The following is an 18,021-nucleotide window of genomic DNA, read 5'->3' on the forward strand; positions in this document are numbered from 1 at the left end:
TGTGTGTGTGTGTGTGTGTGTGTGTGTGTGTGTGTGTGTGTGTGTGTGTGTGTGTGTGTGTGTGTGTGTGTGTGTGTGTGTGTTTGTGTGTGTGTGTGAACTTGCTATAGTTTACAAGTGTGCTGAGCCTCTGCAAATGGTTTTGAGCCATAAATATGAGGCACTCACACTGTGATCTGGCTTAACCTTTGTCTAGAATGGCCAGAAAACAACATGAGTGCTGTTTGGAAATGCGTTGCATTTGAGCCAAATTAACAAGGAGAAACAATGGATTCCATGCAGCAACGCATACAGTACCGTATATTATCGCTGTCGGTTGAAAACCTTGTATGTCCAAAACTGTTACTGTGTTCCAATGGATCCAAGGCAGTTATTTAGTCACAAGCTCTTGTTAATACTTTTCCATTGGTTCATTGTTTATAAAACGCACACCGCACTTAACCAATTTTCACACAGAAATAAAAAGTGTGTCGCGAAAATAGCAATGCAAGCTCACAACGCTGTGCATTGTGAAGCGCTGTGAGCTTGTAGATCGGATATTTTTGCTACTTTTGTGTTACACTGCAGTGTGACAAAGTAGGGCATTCATTTGCGAAAAAAATGTTAAACTTAAAATATGGAGATACAAGGTTTCTGCCTCACAGCAATGATATGCAAGCCTATGCTACAGAGCGGTGTCAAACAAAGGTCATAACATAAATGTAGCACATCTGTTGCTACTTTAAGCCAGAAGTATGATAAAGATGATATCATTTTAAAAAACAGGGCAGCCCCCCAATGCTTTGTCTGTTGTAATGTTAATATCGCTATTTGGATGTGTCTGTGCTGGTGAAAATGTGAATTTCCCCTTTAGGAATCAATATATTAATGTATATCATCATCATACCTAACCAGCCAACTCCATTTTGACGCTTTTGCATTTGTTTCCATAAATCAGGGCCATTGAACACCCTTTACGTCTGTGTGTTGGTAAAAAAAATATTGAACCAATGAAAAGCATTAAAACATGCCTCTGACAAAACCAGCTAACTCCATTGGATCCTCAAACTTTCTGCTAAACCAGCTAACTCGGAGTTAGCTGGTTTTGCTGACTCCAGGCTCCACCCCCTTTTGACCTCCAACCTCATTGTGAGCTTGGAGGTCCATTTTGGAGTTAGCCGGTTTCTGCCGGACAGCAGAGATATACTGTATAGGGCATATGATGTATAAATGAGCCGTGACCCTCCATTCTTCTCTAATCAGAGGTGCAGGGTATAGCGTGGGACAGTCCTGCGGATGACAGCATGCCCGTCACCGAGGAGGAGGAGGAGCCTGAAGAAGAACCCCTCTACGCGGTACCCAGAAAGGAACACAAGTTCAACATCGACAACTTCATCCTGCACAAGATGCTGGGCAAAGGCAGCTTTGGCAAGGTACTGTTACTGTACTGCACAGACAAAGAGAAAGAGCAGAGGGCGCGCCCGATGCAACAGAGGAACAGTAAAAATGTATAGAGAGAAGTATGTGAGGATTAGGGAGAATGATCATAGCATACTGTATGTCAGTGGTTCTCAAACTTTTTCATGTCAAGGACCACCAAAATGATATTTGGCCGCGGACCCCCCCCCATCTCAAAATATTTTGTTCCAGGGACCCCCAAAAGCAAAGATTTGACTTACAAATGCTTTAAAAAATATATATTGAAAGATTTGCGCACATTTTCACGATTTAAAAAAAATAGCAGATCTACAAGCTCATAGTGCGGCACTCGGTGCCGCACTATGCGCTTGTATATCTGCTATTTTTGAATAGCCAAAGTATAAAAGGTTAAAGTGGTTCAAATGATTGTGATGCTATATTAACACATTTTGCTGGGGACCCCCTGGAACGCCCCCAAGGACCCCTGGGGGTCCCCGGACCCCACTTTGAGAACCAATGCTGTATGTCACAGTCTATACACACTCCACAATTCCCCATTCTTGTGCTTATGCAGTAAAGTCCTATGTTCATTTAACTCTGAGAGTGTACACTCAGAGTTATAAATAGATAATGTGAACACTGAGGGTTTGGTTTAACTGTGTCGCCACCACTAATCCTATTATCCTAATACTGCATGCCTTTCTAATACTTACTGTATGAGATGTCAATGAGTTTGAAACAGACAACCTGCCGTCAATGGCTTCGATGCTTATGATGCATGACAGCATCAATAAGGCGTTAAAATCAAGTAAGGGATGAGATCTCGAGGGACAACCTATCAGGCAAAAAAATAGGTCCATTTGGTTCCATTTGTACACTCTCAGAGTTATGGGGGTCCTTGAAATTAGAAAGTTTGAGAAGCACTGATCTACAGTATGATGTATGACTCCAGCCCGATCTAACACCCATTGACTTCCTTTATATAACTAAAGTTAAATATTTCAAACGATACAAATCATATTTATAAAACAAATGCGTGGAGGTACTTCCTTGGCCTACTCACCTACTGGCAGTGTGCGCAATACATTTGGTGCCTATTGGTCCAGCGGTTTGCCCGCTTATTCCCGGACACACTCGCATACGCACACACGCACACTCATCTAGACATCTCGCCTCTTACAGAGAGAAAGGAGTGCGTCAACAGCTGCAGTAGTTTTCAAAACATGCATTGTGTGTGCGTGTGCGTGTGCGTGTGGGTGTGTGTGTGTGTGTGTGTGTGTGTGTGTGTGTGTGTGTGTGTGTGTGTGTGTGTGTGTGTGTGTGTGTGTGTGTGTGTGTGTGTGTGTGTGTGTGCATGCGTGTTCCCAGGTGTTTCTAGCAGAGCTGAAGAGCTCAGGTGAGTTCTTTGCAGTGAAGGCTCTGAAGAAGGACGTGGTCCTGATGGACGACGACGTGGAGTGCACCATGGTGGAGAGGAGAGTCCTCTCCCTGGCGTGGGAGCACCCCTTCCTCACACACCTCTACTGCACCTTCCAGACCAAGGTACATGGACCACGTCCGGACCGCACAGACGTTCTGTAGACCAGTGGTTGTCAAGGACCCCCAAAATTATATGTATTTGGCCACGGACCCCCATCTCAAAACATTTTCTTCTAGGATCCCCCAGAGGCAAAGATTTGAGTTACAAATGTTGGCTTTAAAAAAATATATATCCCCGGACCCCCACTTTGAGAACCAATGCTGCACACATGCTTTTTAGCCAGCATAACACTTACAACATCGTCCATCCACCCACCCACTTTCCCTGACCTGTGCTGGTGCTGTGTGTTCCAGGAGAACCTCTTCTTCGTGATGGAGTACCTGAACGGAGGCGACCTCATGTTCCACATTCAGAGCAGCCGCAAGTTCGACGTGCACAGATCCACGTACGCTGTTCAATCAGATATTTGATATAGTCAGCTGCCCAGCACTTCTCAATTTTGTCTCTTTATTCTTCAAGCCTCAACTCTGTGTCCGTCTTCTTTCGGCATCTATATGTTTTTGCAGGTTTTACGCAGCCGAGATTGTCTGCGGACTCCAGTTCCTGCATACTAAAGGCATAATCTACAGGTAGGCTGACCACACAGAACTGGATCCCATAGGTAGGCCTGTCACAATTATTACATAATCATATAATCGCAATTATTTGAGACTGGGGGGTCCCCTCCACCCAGCCCCGTACCCAGGATCAGGGTACCTTGGGCTGGGTTATTTTGCATAATCGTCCAAAAAAAAGAAGCAAAAATAGCAGCTATTTATTTTCAAAAAAATTTAGTAGAAGATTATTAAACATGTCAGCAATTTCTTTGTATATTTAAGTTACATGTTTTATTATGAAGCTTTAAAGGCATTCTGAAAATTGTATTCATATGTTCCAATGTTCAATGCCAAAAATACAATAAAATCGTTAAATACTATAATTGTATGACAATTAATCGTCAACTTAAAAATTTGTAATCGTGACAGCCCTACACATAGGGCGCTCTGGTGGCACAGTGGTGAAGTAGTTGCCCGACACCGTAGAGTCTGGGGGGTTCGAATCCGCCACGGTGCATCCGGCTTTGTTGAGCGTCTATGCGAACACAATTGGCCCGTGTTCAGGGGAGGGAAGCCGGACGGGGAAGGTGATATTTGTCACTATACGCACTCCTACGGGCTGGGGCGGCACCTGTCAGCGGGGGAGTGTTGGGCGGGAAGAGTAGGACGGAGGAGAAGCTCTATGTACTCCAGGTGGGGGCTCCTCACTGGCAGGTGGGCCAGTAGGATACAACAGCGTGAAATGTGTGTGGGGGAGGAATTAATTGGCATAACAACTAAATTGGGTAAAAAAACTAAAACCGGCAGAAAAAAGAACTGGATCAGATAGGACTGGATCTGATAACAGGCGCAGGCAAGGAAAACTGAAGATTAAAAAAGATTGACATTGCCTTCCATTCTTTTTTTCTTTCCCCTCTTCTTTGCAGAGATCTAAAGCTGGATAATGTCCTGCTGGACACCGAGGGTCATATAAAGATAGCGGACTTTGGCATGTGTAAGGAGAACATGCAAGAGGACATGCAAACCGCTACTTTCTGCGGGACCCCTGACTACATCGCCCCCGAGGTGATCACATGTTCATTCCCCTGTTACAACGGAAGCTCTGATTTCCATTATATACTGTACAGTAGATGTCATTACAGAGATCAACCACTGAGCTATGAAGATCATGCTCACTAGAACTACAGTAAGATCATGATATGAATGAACATAATGTTCTGGAACTAAGATCACTGGTATACTGTGTGTTTGTGTCAGATTCTCCTGGGTCAGAAGTACAACAACTCAGTGGACTGGTGGTCCTTTGGCGTGCTGCTGTATGAGATGCTGATTGGCCAATCTCCATTCCATGGTCGTGACGAAGAGGAACTGTTTCAGTCCATACGAACCGATGACCCCCGGTACCCCAGCTGGCTACCTAAGGACGCCAAAGACATCCTGGTCAAGGTCAGACATTGGGCCCGAATCTTGCACCCCAGCGCAAAACCGGCACAGAAATGCACGTTTTTTACCAAATTAGTATTTGCACTCACCCGTGTGCCCATGTCTTAAAATGAGGTGTGGTTGGGCACATAATGCACCAGGTAATACATCTTATAAAGGGAGCAGGCGACAACATTTTGATTGGTCTAGTTCAGCGCTACTCAACACGCGGCCTGCGGGCTGCATGCAGCCCCAACGCAGCGTCTCTGCGGCCTTTCATGATCCAAAAATAATAATAATCATGAATAGTAACCTAATGCAGGTGTAAGACCATTGTGTTTGTATTGTGTTATAACTGTTATAAACGATGCATTATATCATAGTTTTCTATGCATTTCGGGGGTTTTGGGGGTTTCGACCCCCCAAATAGGATAAACAGGATAGGTGTCCCTTATTTCAATCTCTGGGAGTTGGCAACCCTAACCTTGCCATACCTTAGCTTTTGCTGTAACTGACGCCACTGGACATACACACAAAATAAACAGGTACAGTGAAAAGAATATGTTTCTTACAACAATAACAATGTGTAGTGTGTTACAAAATCGAAAAATGCAAAATAGGACAGACATTTTTAGCTTGCGGCCCTTGGACTTTTGTTTTTTTGCTGAGTGGCCCCTGAGCCATCTTACTGTAAGTTGAGTAGCCCTGGTCTAGTTGGTCTAATAACTAATTTAGACATTAAATAGAACCCCTTTGCACCTTGCACCTTCTAGTTGTTTGAGCGGGAGCCAGAGCAGAGACTAGGGGCGAATGGTAACATCAGGCACCACAACTTCTTCAAAGACACTGACTGGGATGCCCTGGAGAAACGGCAGGTGGAGCCACCCTTCAAGCCAACTGTGGTAAGAATTGTGCAGTAGAGCTGTAATAACTAACTTCGATTCATCTGTTCACTATTTCATTTGATTATTTTTGCATGCAATTCATTTCAACCATAGAATTATGGTAAAATAAGTTAATACATTTCAAAATTTGGGCTAAGGCTCATCATGAGTTATTTGAATCCAAAGAGACATTTTGTAATAACAAATTTAACTAAATTTTATTAAAATGCAGTTAAAACAAGCATTCAAATTTTGGTAGTTGTAAATGAGCTATCAGGATTCTTTACAGGATACATAACTAAACCGATTATCAAATCGTCAAATTTTCTGTTGATCGACTAATTGATTAATCAGTTATTCGTTTCACCCCTACTTTACAGTAAAAGGTAAAACAAGCAATAGTTTGTGTATTTTAGGACAGAGAAGAGAGGGGAACAGGTCTACATACGTGTAGAAAAAATAAAGTCTGCGCACCGGTAGAAAAAGCTCCACCATTTTCTTTTCCTGTCAACATTTCAATCTGAAGAGCTTCATAAGGAATTTCTGATGAAGATCTTCGAATCAAAACATTGACAGCAATAAAAAAAAATAGTGGCGCTTTTTCTACCGCTGTGCAGACTTTATTTTTCCATTTGTTGTTTGTCCTGCACCTGGGCATTCATGTGTTTTCCTATATACACACACACGTGCACACAACAAAACTTGCAAACACAACTAATGTATTGAATTATTTCTGTCACCATCACAGAAGTCGGCCAGCGACTGCAGTAACTTTGACAAGGAGTTCATCAACGAGAAGCCCAGGCTGTCATGTGCCGACCGGACCCTCATCAACAGCGTTGACCAGACCATGTTCAAAAACTTCTCCTTTGTTAACCCAGGGATGGCCCGAACCAAAGGACAATGACCACCTAATGACGAGCCCCCCCAAAACCTACCAGCAACCCAGCCACAACCACTTACTTCAAACAGAGACAATATAGACCATGAATGTTGTGAGACTGATCTAAAATACATCTACATACTGTGTGGCAACAACCGCTTGGCTCAGTGAAAGACCTGGAACAATAGCGGGAGATGAACTGTATAATAGGCTCCATGCACAGCAGCCATATTGGAAGGAAATTGGGCCTCTTCCTTACTTCCTTCACAGGTGTTACCAATGATTCTAATGAAGGCTCTGTTACATTCTGGTCAAACAAAGTCAGGGTGCCGATATTGTGCATGCTGACTCACTGAAAACACTCTGCTACACCAGTGGGTATATCAAAGTGTGGTCCATGGACCCTCATGGTTCCTTGAGGGTGTTCCAAATGGCCCCTTACGGGTGTGTAACTCTGAGAGTTATGGGAGTCCTTGAAATTAAAACGTTTGAGAACCACTGTCCTACACTAAATGGAACAGAGCCTTCATCAGAATCATTGGTAGCACCTGTGAAGGAAGTAAGGAAGAGGCCCAATTTCTTTCCAATGTGGCTGCTGTGCATAGAGCCTATTACGAGTTTTGTTGATTCCCCAAAAATACACGGAGGGACACATTCAGTGTATTTTGACGTACAAAAAGGCTTTGGACGGTAGGACAATAATAAGAACTATTTGTGCATTTGATGCATACTGAGACTACTGTTTCCACTGTTGAGAGTTATTGTTAAATCCGAATAGTTCACTGTTATGATAAAATAATAGTCCAATCCTGTCAACATAATGTCATTTTAAATGACTAGAGATGTACAGTAGCAAGGGTTTATATGTTTACACATATCTCTTTATTTTACCTCAGAAGTTTTATGATTGATGTAATGATTCTGCTGAGTTGTCCAGAACCTATATACTGTAGGCAACTGTAGATTGTATTGTTTCTTCATTGTGTATCCGGTACAATCAAACTACTTTTTTAGACATCTGTCCCTGTGTGTGTGTGTACAGTATTTGGGGGAATGTGTTTTGTTTATAAAACAAGTTGCTCTGGTTCAGAGCTGGACATCAGCACAGAAGGGAAGTCGGACAGTTTGTGTCAAAAGCCAATAAATACCTGCCTTAGGCTATTTATAGACTGGTCCTCACTCTTCACAAATGAATTATGGATAGGGTTTTAAAATCTATTCAGTTATGGATTGTGTTTTATTTATTTATTGATGATTTGATGATTATATCACCATATTACTCAAGAATTGATATTTAGGCAGCATACGGAGGCATAAGATTGAACCACCCATCCAACTGACTTCCCATAGGCCCCGCACTGAGTTGGGTACTCGGCGATACCCATGCCAAGTTTGAAGTCGATCGATCGGACAGTTCTCGATAGGCCTACGCGAAGGTCAGATAGGTCTGCCCTACACACACAATGCAGGCACACAGAGATTTTGCACAAAGATAGATGGCTTAAAACGGCATGTGAAAAGACATATGCCATTGACAAAGGTTGATGTTCGTTTAATTGCATTGCCTATCAAATATGTAGATACCCAAAGGATATACAGTAGCCAGTAGACATAAGGCATGTGCTTCTTAATGTGCGTCCTCTTGAGTCTGGACCTCAGGTAGGCTACCCTGATTTTCCATCTGATACTGACTTAATTGCATGCACAATTGCACATGTGTCCACGTAATTATTCTAGTGGTCAGATCCTCAGATGCGTGTTCCATGCACTTGGATTATGCACGATGCAATGCAGCCATATTTGAAATTGGGCCACTTCTTACTTCCTTCACAAGTGTTACCAATTATATTAATCAAGGCTGTAGCTTAGCAGTGCCTATCCAGTGTAGCCTGGTAAACCCTCCCTCCGGGAATCTCATTTGTAATTTATTCCTGAAATCAAATGGAAATGAGATTTTCCGGAGGGAGGGGCTTTACCAGGCTATAGGCTATCCAGTGAGCCAACATGCACAATGGCAGCTTCCTCCTTCTGACTCTGTTTGGACACAACCTTAATAGGCTCTATGCACAGCAGCCATATTATCACTTCCTTCACAGGTGTTCCCAATGATACTAATGAAGGCTCCGTTCCATTTAGTCTAGCACAGTGGTTTCCACGACCCCCATAACTCTGAGAGTGTACAAATGGAACCAAATGGACCCTTACGGGTCCATTTGGTTCCATTTGTACACTCTCAGAGTTAGAGTTACACACCCGTAAGGGGCCATTTGGAAGCCCATGAAGGTCCCTGGACCCCAACTGTAGACCCACTGGTGTAGCAGAGTGTTTCCAGTGAGCCAACATGCACAACATCAGCACCCTGACTCTGTTTGACCAGAATGGAACAGAGCCTTCATTAGTATCATTGGTAACACCTGTGAATTTCTTCACAATATGGCTGCTGTGAATAGAGCCTATTAGTCATCATTGGTAACACCTTTGAAGGAAATAAGGACGCCATCATGACTGACATGCATTGAGTGGATTTAAATGATGGCTGGTGAATTGGTCAATTAATATTCTGGTAGGACAGAAACTCTCTGTGGTCCCTGGAGTTCAGAACAAATAAATAAATGAATTCCTCCGCAAACAAGCAACCCATACTGTAACTAGGCTATGAGCCTTCCGTGATATTTGCTTATGTTTATGCTCAGTGAGAACACATTAGTTTGCCCCGCCCCCGAGCCCAGGAACACTTTGACAAAGTTGTCAAAGTGTTCCTGGGCTCGGGGGCGCTGTCAACTGTCAGTGGTTGTTGGTTCTGTGTTGGTTCTGTCAACTGTCAGTGTAAAAATGAAGTCCTACTTACCCATAGGCCTACCTGTCAAGATGTGCAGAAAACAACAGCATGGAAGGACTGTTGATGTAGTGCCGAAATTCCACTCTCCACTCCTGCAGGTCGCTCCTTCTCCTTCAATTTAGGTGGGTGGTCCAAATGTGTACACTCTCAGAGTTACACAGCTGTAAGGGGCCATTTGGAAGCCCATGAGGGTCCCTGGACGGACCCCAACTGTAGACCCACTGGTGTTTCCAGTGGGCCAACATGCACAATTTTAGCACCCTGACTCTGTTTGACCAGAATGGAACAGAGCCTTCATTAGTATCATTGGTAACACCTGTGAATGTCTTCATAATATGGCTGCTGTGAATAGAGCCTATAGTGGGAAAAGTACTCACATTTCTTACTTAAGTAAAAGTATCAATACTGCATTGTAGAAATACTCTGTTACAAGTAAAAGTCCGGAATTCAAAATGTACTTGAGTAAAAGTACAAAAGTATTGGTATCAAAATGTACTTAAAGTACCAAAAGTAAAAGTACTAAAATGTTTGAAAATAGCTGATCTACAAGCTCATAATGCGTCGCATCTTCTCGGACCGAAGAACTATCAACTAACTACCCCCTATCAAACTGTACTTTCTGTGCTTTTTTTTGGCAAATTGTTAATAAAGTATTCAATCAATCAAAAACAACTTTACAGATCCCACTTGCAATCCCACTTGCCTGTTTTTCCACTTTTTCTCCTGAGGGGGGCGCACACAATCCACATTTCAGAGGCAGGAAACCCAGAGAGCAGGGACTTCAACTGAACATGAGTTTCCCGGACAGCCCCTGTACAGCCCACTCCCCACATGACTACTGAGTCATATACTATGATGTGGTCAGTGGAAGTGAGTCATGCTGGAAATGTTATTATTCTTTTGTATTATATACATATAATTATTTTGTTATCTTTGACCAATCTGTGCTCTGAACCAGATGCTTTTATTGCAGGATGTCTAATGTTGATAGAGGTTTTCAGTTAAGATTAGATTTCTTGATCTTGATTTTATTATGACACATCCTCTCTAGACATGGGCAAGAGAACCGCGCACGGCACGCACGCGTACACACACACACACACACACACTCACTCACTCACACACACACACACACACACACACACACACGCACGCTCGCTCGCTCGCTCGCTCGCTCGCTCGCTCACTCACTCACTCACTCACTCACTCACTCACTCACTCACTCACTCACTCACTCACACACACACACACACACACACACACACACACACACACACACACACACACACACACACACACACACACACACACACACACACACACACACACACACACATTCATGGGCAATGCACGCATAGGCAAACTATTTGTAAACAGACTACCTGAATTTAAGGCATAATCTGTTAATACACAGGCTGTATTATTACAGTAGCCTACAATCTGTTGTTAACCACTTGAACCCTTGCGTCCCTATTCTGGGCATGATATAATGGGCCAACATTCTACGAACACTAGGTGAAGTGAATTAATATAGCAGACTTACAAGCTTACAATGTGTTGAATTGCAGTGCGTTGTTGTGAGCTTGTACTTGTATATTGGTTATTTTCAGCTGAGAGATTTTGTGAAGATGGAAAAAGGAGGGGGACGCCTGGGGGACCCCAACAAAATATATACAGTGGGTGGGTTATGCTACCACACCCTGTACAGAGCAGCAGGTGGAATGCACTTTTATCTAATCAGTTACAATCTACGTCATCTTTGAGGATGTTAAGTTTCAATACAAACATGCCTTAGTTCTGCAATCTCTCAAAGTGCCGCTAGATAGCCATAACAACCAGTGTTTTCATATGAAATGTAAATGTTACTTGGCAAATATTAGACACTATATAGGCTACTGCTCACAGACTGTTACCATTCATAGGCTTCAGGAAGCAACCTTTTAAATACATTTTGATTTCATGACCTTATTAGTCCCACGTGGAATTTCTGTTTTCAGCTTCGCACAGCTGATGGCTGCTCAGATGGGGCTAGCGTTGTGGGGGAGCAGTTAGGGGTTAAGTGTCTTGTTCAGGGACACATATACCAGGGCCGGGAGGCGAACCGGTGACCTTCTGATTACCAGATGGCCTCTCTACCCTCTAAGCTACGGCTGCCGCTAAACTCTCATTCTAATTATTATTATGAATGAATGAGTCACCACTGAACCACTCTGGGTCACCACTTAATACAATCAACTACCAGCTATGTTAAACAAACTCTCGTGTTCACCTCAAATGCTACAGCTATAGTTAGGTAACATATAAGCATCACAACCATTTGAATGTAAGGGAAATGGCAGACAACTTTAACCTCTTTGTATTTACAAATGACTAAACATAATAATCTTCTTAAATATTTAAAGGGAAAGTTTACCTAGAGCTACACTTTAATTCTGCTTGCAAATGAAGCTATTCAAATAAATATACTGTTTTGTGTCCAGTATGGATGTTTGTTGCTACCTATTATCTTTTATCCTGTGCTCCATTCGTCTTTAAGACGTCCTTATAGAGATCATGATATCTTAGTGGGCCAGGTATTGAGAGCTAAGAGGATAAAGAATCGCTATGTCAGATACAGTCATGCTATGTTCAGCATTAAACCTACTTTTACACTGACATTGATATAATAGCAATTTGCATTGCTTGGCAGGTTGGAGCAAAATAAAAATAAAACAACAACAAACCCAATATAAAAGGTAATTCTCTATTTCAGCATTGACAAGTTTCTCAGTGAATTAAAGTTTGCTTGTACAGAGTCTAATCCTGTGCTGTATACGACAGTGTCACTGTGAATTTAGCTTGAAAATCTGTTGTTTTTTTAAAAGTGGTTAGTTTTAGTTAGGCTTAAAGGCTGTAAGGGGATCCTAGATAATAACATTACTGCTGCCCGGTACTTAAATGAACCCCAGGATCAACACGTTTATAAAGATTCCTGGAATGATCCACAGACTCTGATACTATATGTGATGATTCCAGGGACAGAGGCTTATATGAGGACACCTAGCCTGGGATCCAGACTGCTTCGCTACGTTCGACGGATTTCTTTTTCTCACTCGCTATACAGTCTGGAAAGCCTCCTATCTCCGTGCACAGCACGAGTGAAAACGACTCGCGGCTTCTGATTGGTCTTTAGGGGAAATTGAGACACTGGTGTTTGGGTAGGGCAGCTACAGTTTGACAAATGTCAGTGAAGTTAAGTTAAGACGGCGCATTGGGTTGGACACTGGATGTGCCGCCATATTTATTGTAGTTTGGACATCGTTGCAATTACCTTTCTCGGTTGGGAGAAAGATATGACGGACATAAAACATATGGACGGCTGTCAACATGCTTTTTATTTTTGTCTTGTTTAATTTCCTCTCTATTCTTTTAATTTTCTGGCTATTTTACTCTTCTATGAAACTGGTGTGGAGTCTTGGGAGCCTGTACTAAAAAAAAAATCACCCACTATCTGTACTTACCCTTGTTGTTTAGTTAAGTTCAAGTAGGGTGTCTAGATGTTCTCATACTGAATCTTATACAATTACAGAAGTGGTGTGTGGCAACCCTGGGAATACGCCATCGTTACACCACATTTGATTTAGCTTTTACTGTGTCAAAGTTCTCCTTTCATACAGTTATCCTTGTACTGTATCAAAGTTCTCCTTTCTAAGCTGCTGTTGAGTATGCAACATTGTTGCAACTACAGCTATTGTGAAACATTGTGTATTTTTTACCTTGTATTGTATTGAAATACTGATCTGGAATCCACAAAACATCTCTATCTAGGGCTCCTCCTTCTGGAAATGTATGCATGCATCCTCATATGAAGTTGTGACGCATGAAGAACCCATGTCTGGAAGGACACGGACAGCAGTATAAATCACATGGAAACAAACAGTCATTAATTACAATGCTTACACTTTCAACTGGTCCCCCAAGCACCCTCCAAAATATTGTATGTAATTTATGCAAAGGTGGACTTCATCGTCCTGATGGGTCGTAGTTGCCTCTCTCTGACTCCTGGCCGATCCTTGAACTCCCCCACTCACTGTGACAGAAGGATTGCCCTGAAAACAACAGGTTTTTTCTTCTTTAATAAATCTATCAAATAAAACCGTATTTCAAAGGGCAGTCCATGTAAACAAATTGGAGGTCAGGTTCAGTATCAAGCATTGTATTGCACAACACAGGAAATCCAATTTTACCCACGTCACATGGAGTCTTCAGAAGAAGCCCTGCTCATGTGACTGATGAGTAATGCTGTGTTTTTGAGCCAACTGGCTCCGACCAGAATCTGCTTGTTTTGTTAGAGTCAGTGTCATATAGAAAGATGTTAAGTGGTGGTTGACCTCTGTGAACTGTCTGGTCAAAAAAAGAAAATTGCTGTAAAATTCTAAGAATCTCTTTGAAGACAACATCCAATTCTACGGCATCGCATTGTAGGGGTGTGTGTGTGTGTGTGTGTGTGTGTGTGTGTGTGTGTGTGTGTGTGTGTGTGTGTGTGTGTGTGTGTGTGTGTGTGTGTGTGTGTGTGTGTGTGTGTGTGTGTGTGTGTGTGTGTGTGTGTGTGTGTGTGTGTGTGTGTGCGTGCGTGCGTGCGTGCGTGCGTGCGTGCGTGCGTGCGTGCGTGCGTGCGTGCGCGCGCGCGCGCGCCAAATTTCTTGTGCACACTGCCATAAAGTTAAATATGCTCAGTCAAAGAAGCTTTAATTCACTGAGAAACTTGTCAATGCTGAAATAGAGAATTACCTTTTATATTGGGTTTGTTGTTGTTGCTGTTGTTGTTGTTTTTTATGCAACCTGCCATGCAATGCGAATTGCTATTATATCAAAGTCAGTGTAAAAGTATGTTTAATGCTGAACATAGTATGACTGTATCTGACATAGCGATTCTTTATCCTCTTAGCTCTCAATACCTGGCCCACTAAGATATCATGATCTCTATAAGGACGTCTTAAAGACGAATGGAGCACAGGATAAAAGATAATAGGTAGCAACAAACATCCATACTGGACACAAATAGTATATTGATTTAAATAGCTTCATTTGAGAGCAGAATTAAAGTGTAGCTCTAAGTAAACTTTCCCTTTAAATATGTAAGAAGATTATTATGTTTAGTTAAATATGCACATGACTGATTACTGACGTCATAGACTGGACTCTTGTTTTTATTGAATATTTTCAACGCACCAGTTAGGTGGCACATTTAGTTCCTGAATCCAGTTCACCAGTGATATGAGGAAATAAGATTCTATCTCTTGGCACATCTGTAGCTTTTAGACTGTCCCCACATTCCTGTATTTTTATATTGTAGCTGCATTGGCCATGATATAGTGACTATATCATGGCCATGGTTTGTTTGTTAGTCCAACAAATCATGACATTCTAAGTCTTTTTCACTTCTCTCACCAGTGTCCTCACAACAACTACTGTAAATGATTTGAGGAAATTACACTTCCTAGAACAAGTTCTTGCTCCTCCTGTGAGATTTTCCCTCTCTTTTATTTATTTATTTTATACTATTGATATAGAGATGGAACATGGAAGATTCCACGAAGCAGTGTGAGTGCTTGGATACAGGCACAGTGCTGTCTTGTTAACATGCTGGGGCCTCAGTCAAAGAAGCTGCCATTGTCTGTTGTTCTGGGCCTCTGACCAATTCTCTACAAAACACACACACACACACACACACACACACACACACACACACACACACACACACACACACACACACACACACACACACACACACACACACACACACACACACACACACACACACACACACACACACACACACACACACACACACACACGCGCATGCATGCATAATGACTGCAGGCTATTCAAAATCATCAAGTTCATGGTGCAGTGAGGTGACGTCACAATGTATGTCTGGGTCACAATTACATTGCACAAACCAAATATATTGCTTAGTAAGTGGTTACCATACATGTTCATTCTCATCACTTGTCCACAGGGGTCTTAAAAAACAATAGTGTACAATTAAGATACACAGGAAAAAAGCATTGTATTCAGAATTCATTATTTACATGAACTATAGATGCAACATAACAATAAACCAGCCAGAATTTTAGTCCTCTATTAAAAACATTGCAGTCAGTCTCTAGTTGCAATAGAGAGCTACAGAGTTTTGCCCCCTTTACTGAAAAGACAGACTCATTGGTTAGATCATTCCAGTGTTTTTCCTCTCACTGAATATAACCACTTAACCACCCGTAGTAAACTAATACTTTAGTTGAGCAGGGTCAGCTCTGCATAAGTCACAATACACGATCTACAAGCTCAAATATGAGCTTGTAGATCGGCTATTTTCGGCGAACGTTCCTGCCAAGAATATGGATGCTAGCTAGGGTTGAAGTGGTTAATGAGAGTTCTGTGCAAACAGAAATGATTTTCCAGCACGACTCTCTACTCACTTTGCCTCACACACACACACACACACACACACCGTTTGACCAGATGACGTCTGCACTATGATCGTCTTATTAGTCTGTCTGTCACACGTATACACATTCCAAAACAAGGACGTGTGACAGGAGCCTCGTCAATGCCATAATAAATAGTTCAGTCACACAACTCACGTATAGATTCTGGATTTGTAATTGAGAGTTAAATGAACACTCCAGATTTTACAGTGTAAAGGGGTTATCAATATAACTATGTGTAACGTGCAGCGAGGTGAAACCACCTTATAGACAGTGTAACCACAGTATGAAGGGTTCAAAATGTGATTATTACATTAACCCACAGTCACGCATTCCTTCAGAACGTGCCTGCCTTGAGCTCGAGTCATATCAAAAAAGTAACCTGTATTCTACGACGGAATGTGTGTTAGTTAACCATTAATCTGAACTAGCAATGACTTTGTATATTGTATATCTGTATACCTGTGTGTGTGGGCATGTGTACATCCACGCGCGTGTGTGTATGGAGGGGGTTATAAATGTGTTTATAATTCAATAAATATGACTGTGACTCAACTGCAGGTAAGACACAGATTGCTTAGCAAGGCCTTTGTCATGCAGATGTATGTAGATGGTTTTAAAGGTCTCATATAACGTAATGACACTAATTCCTTCTGTGGATTGAGAATAGATCACATGTCTTTGGAGGACAGGAGAAGACTGGAGAAGACAGGAGGAGAGGACATGGCAGGACAGGACAGGACTGGAGAGGAGAGGAAAGGAGAGAGAGGAGAGGACAGGACTGGAGAGGAGAAGACAGGACAGGACAAGAGAGGAGAGAAGTGGAGAGGACAGGACAGGAGAAGAGAGGAGAGAAGAGGGGACGATAGGAGAGGAGAATGTGCGTTAGTCTCACAGTGGTGCCCTTATGTGAGAAAAGTCACGTCCACCTTAAAGCCCCGCCCTTTCTCCACCCTTCCACTCTCTCACTCTAGTCTATTCCTCTTTCTTTTTCTCTCTCCCCCTTTCCTTCCAGCTGAATAATTGATCCCAGACAGTGATGTGCAGCAGCTCACGTACCCCCTCGATGGGACAAAAAAACTCCACAGACAGAAAGAAGTGTGATTACAATGATGGAGAGGCGAGCAAAGAGGGCACACACACACACACACACACACACACACACACACACACACACACACACACACACACACACACACACACACACACACACACACACACACACACACACACACACACACACACACACACACACACACACACATGGCTTATGGCTGCACCAGTGCCAGTTTGCCCAGCTTTACCCTTTGCAATCCTATTAGTCAGCTAACTCTAACCCATTTAGTTAGAGAGATGCAGTCAGACAAAAGGACAGTGATATAAAGACCCTGAGCTGCTGTTGTCTAATAACATGAATCATAATGAAGAGGGCTCTCAACCTCTCAACCAAAGATTCTCAAAATGTGTGTAATCTTTTTTTTTTTTTTTTAAATAACGAAAATAGCAGATCTGCAAGCTCACAGCACCTTGCAATGTGACACGTTGTGAGCTTGTAGAGCGCCTATTTTCACTATTCATTGTACAATGAATTATATAGGGCTACAAGTGGGTAATTCTGTGCACCTCGGTGCAACACTGAGAATAAGTTACACCACTTTGCACTAAAGTTACCGCAAAACTGTGTGTGTGTCAGAGGAAGAACACACACGAGTCACGTGCAGTTCATAAAAAAAACACTGCACAATCACAATTCATATTTCGGCCTGCAAAACAAAGCCCTCCATCAACGCCCTCTCCGGTCGCCTTCTCTCTTTGCGTCAAACAGTTCTGGGGATTTTGCAGAGGATCACATAAACACCCTGCCACTTCAGCAGTGGTGTAATTGTGTATAGCCTACTATTAGTACATCAAACATTTAGCATCTCCCCAGGATCCAAAATAGTGAAAATAGCTGAACTACAAGCTCACAACGCATGAGCTCATATATCTGCTATTTTCAGTAGGCTACTTAAAAAAAGGAATATCTCTGATTTTCTTTTATTTATTTAT

At 42.4% G+C, this 18,021-nt stretch overlaps 1 protein-coding gene across 3 annotated transcripts in view; it reads left to right on the top strand.

Annotated features, from left to right (window-relative positions):
• The window catches only part of prkcq (protein kinase C, theta), a 148,118-nt gene that overhangs the window by 18,324 nt on the left and 111,773 nt on the right, over positions 1-18,021 (top strand). For 2 of the 3 annotated variants that reach the window (XM_084049814.1, XM_084049815.1), the window contains exons 11-18: positions 1,243-1,412; positions 2,767-2,940; positions 3,232-3,323; positions 3,445-3,507; positions 4,401-4,539; positions 4,732-4,920; positions 5,670-5,798; positions 6,529-7,881. In XM_084049814.1, coding sequence (XP_083905940.1) covers positions 1,243-1,412; positions 2,767-2,940; positions 3,232-3,323; positions 3,445-3,507; positions 4,401-4,539; positions 4,732-4,920; positions 5,670-5,798; positions 6,529-6,687 — 1,115 coding nt within the window. In that variant the 3' untranslated portion in view covers positions 6,688-7,881. Of the gene's footprint in view, positions 1-1,242; positions 1,413-2,766; positions 2,941-3,231; positions 3,324-3,444; positions 3,508-4,400; positions 4,540-4,731; positions 4,921-5,669; positions 5,799-6,528; positions 7,882-18,021 lie in introns of those variants that run through there. The other variant, XR_014600203.1, reaches the window with a different exon arrangement.

This window comes from Gymnoscopelus microlampas (genome assembly GCF_963454915.1).
Source record: "Gymnoscopelus microlampas genome assembly, chromosome: 23".
Lineage (NCBI taxonomy): Eukaryota > Metazoa > Chordata > Actinopteri > Myctophiformes > Myctophidae > Gymnoscopelus > Gymnoscopelus microlampas.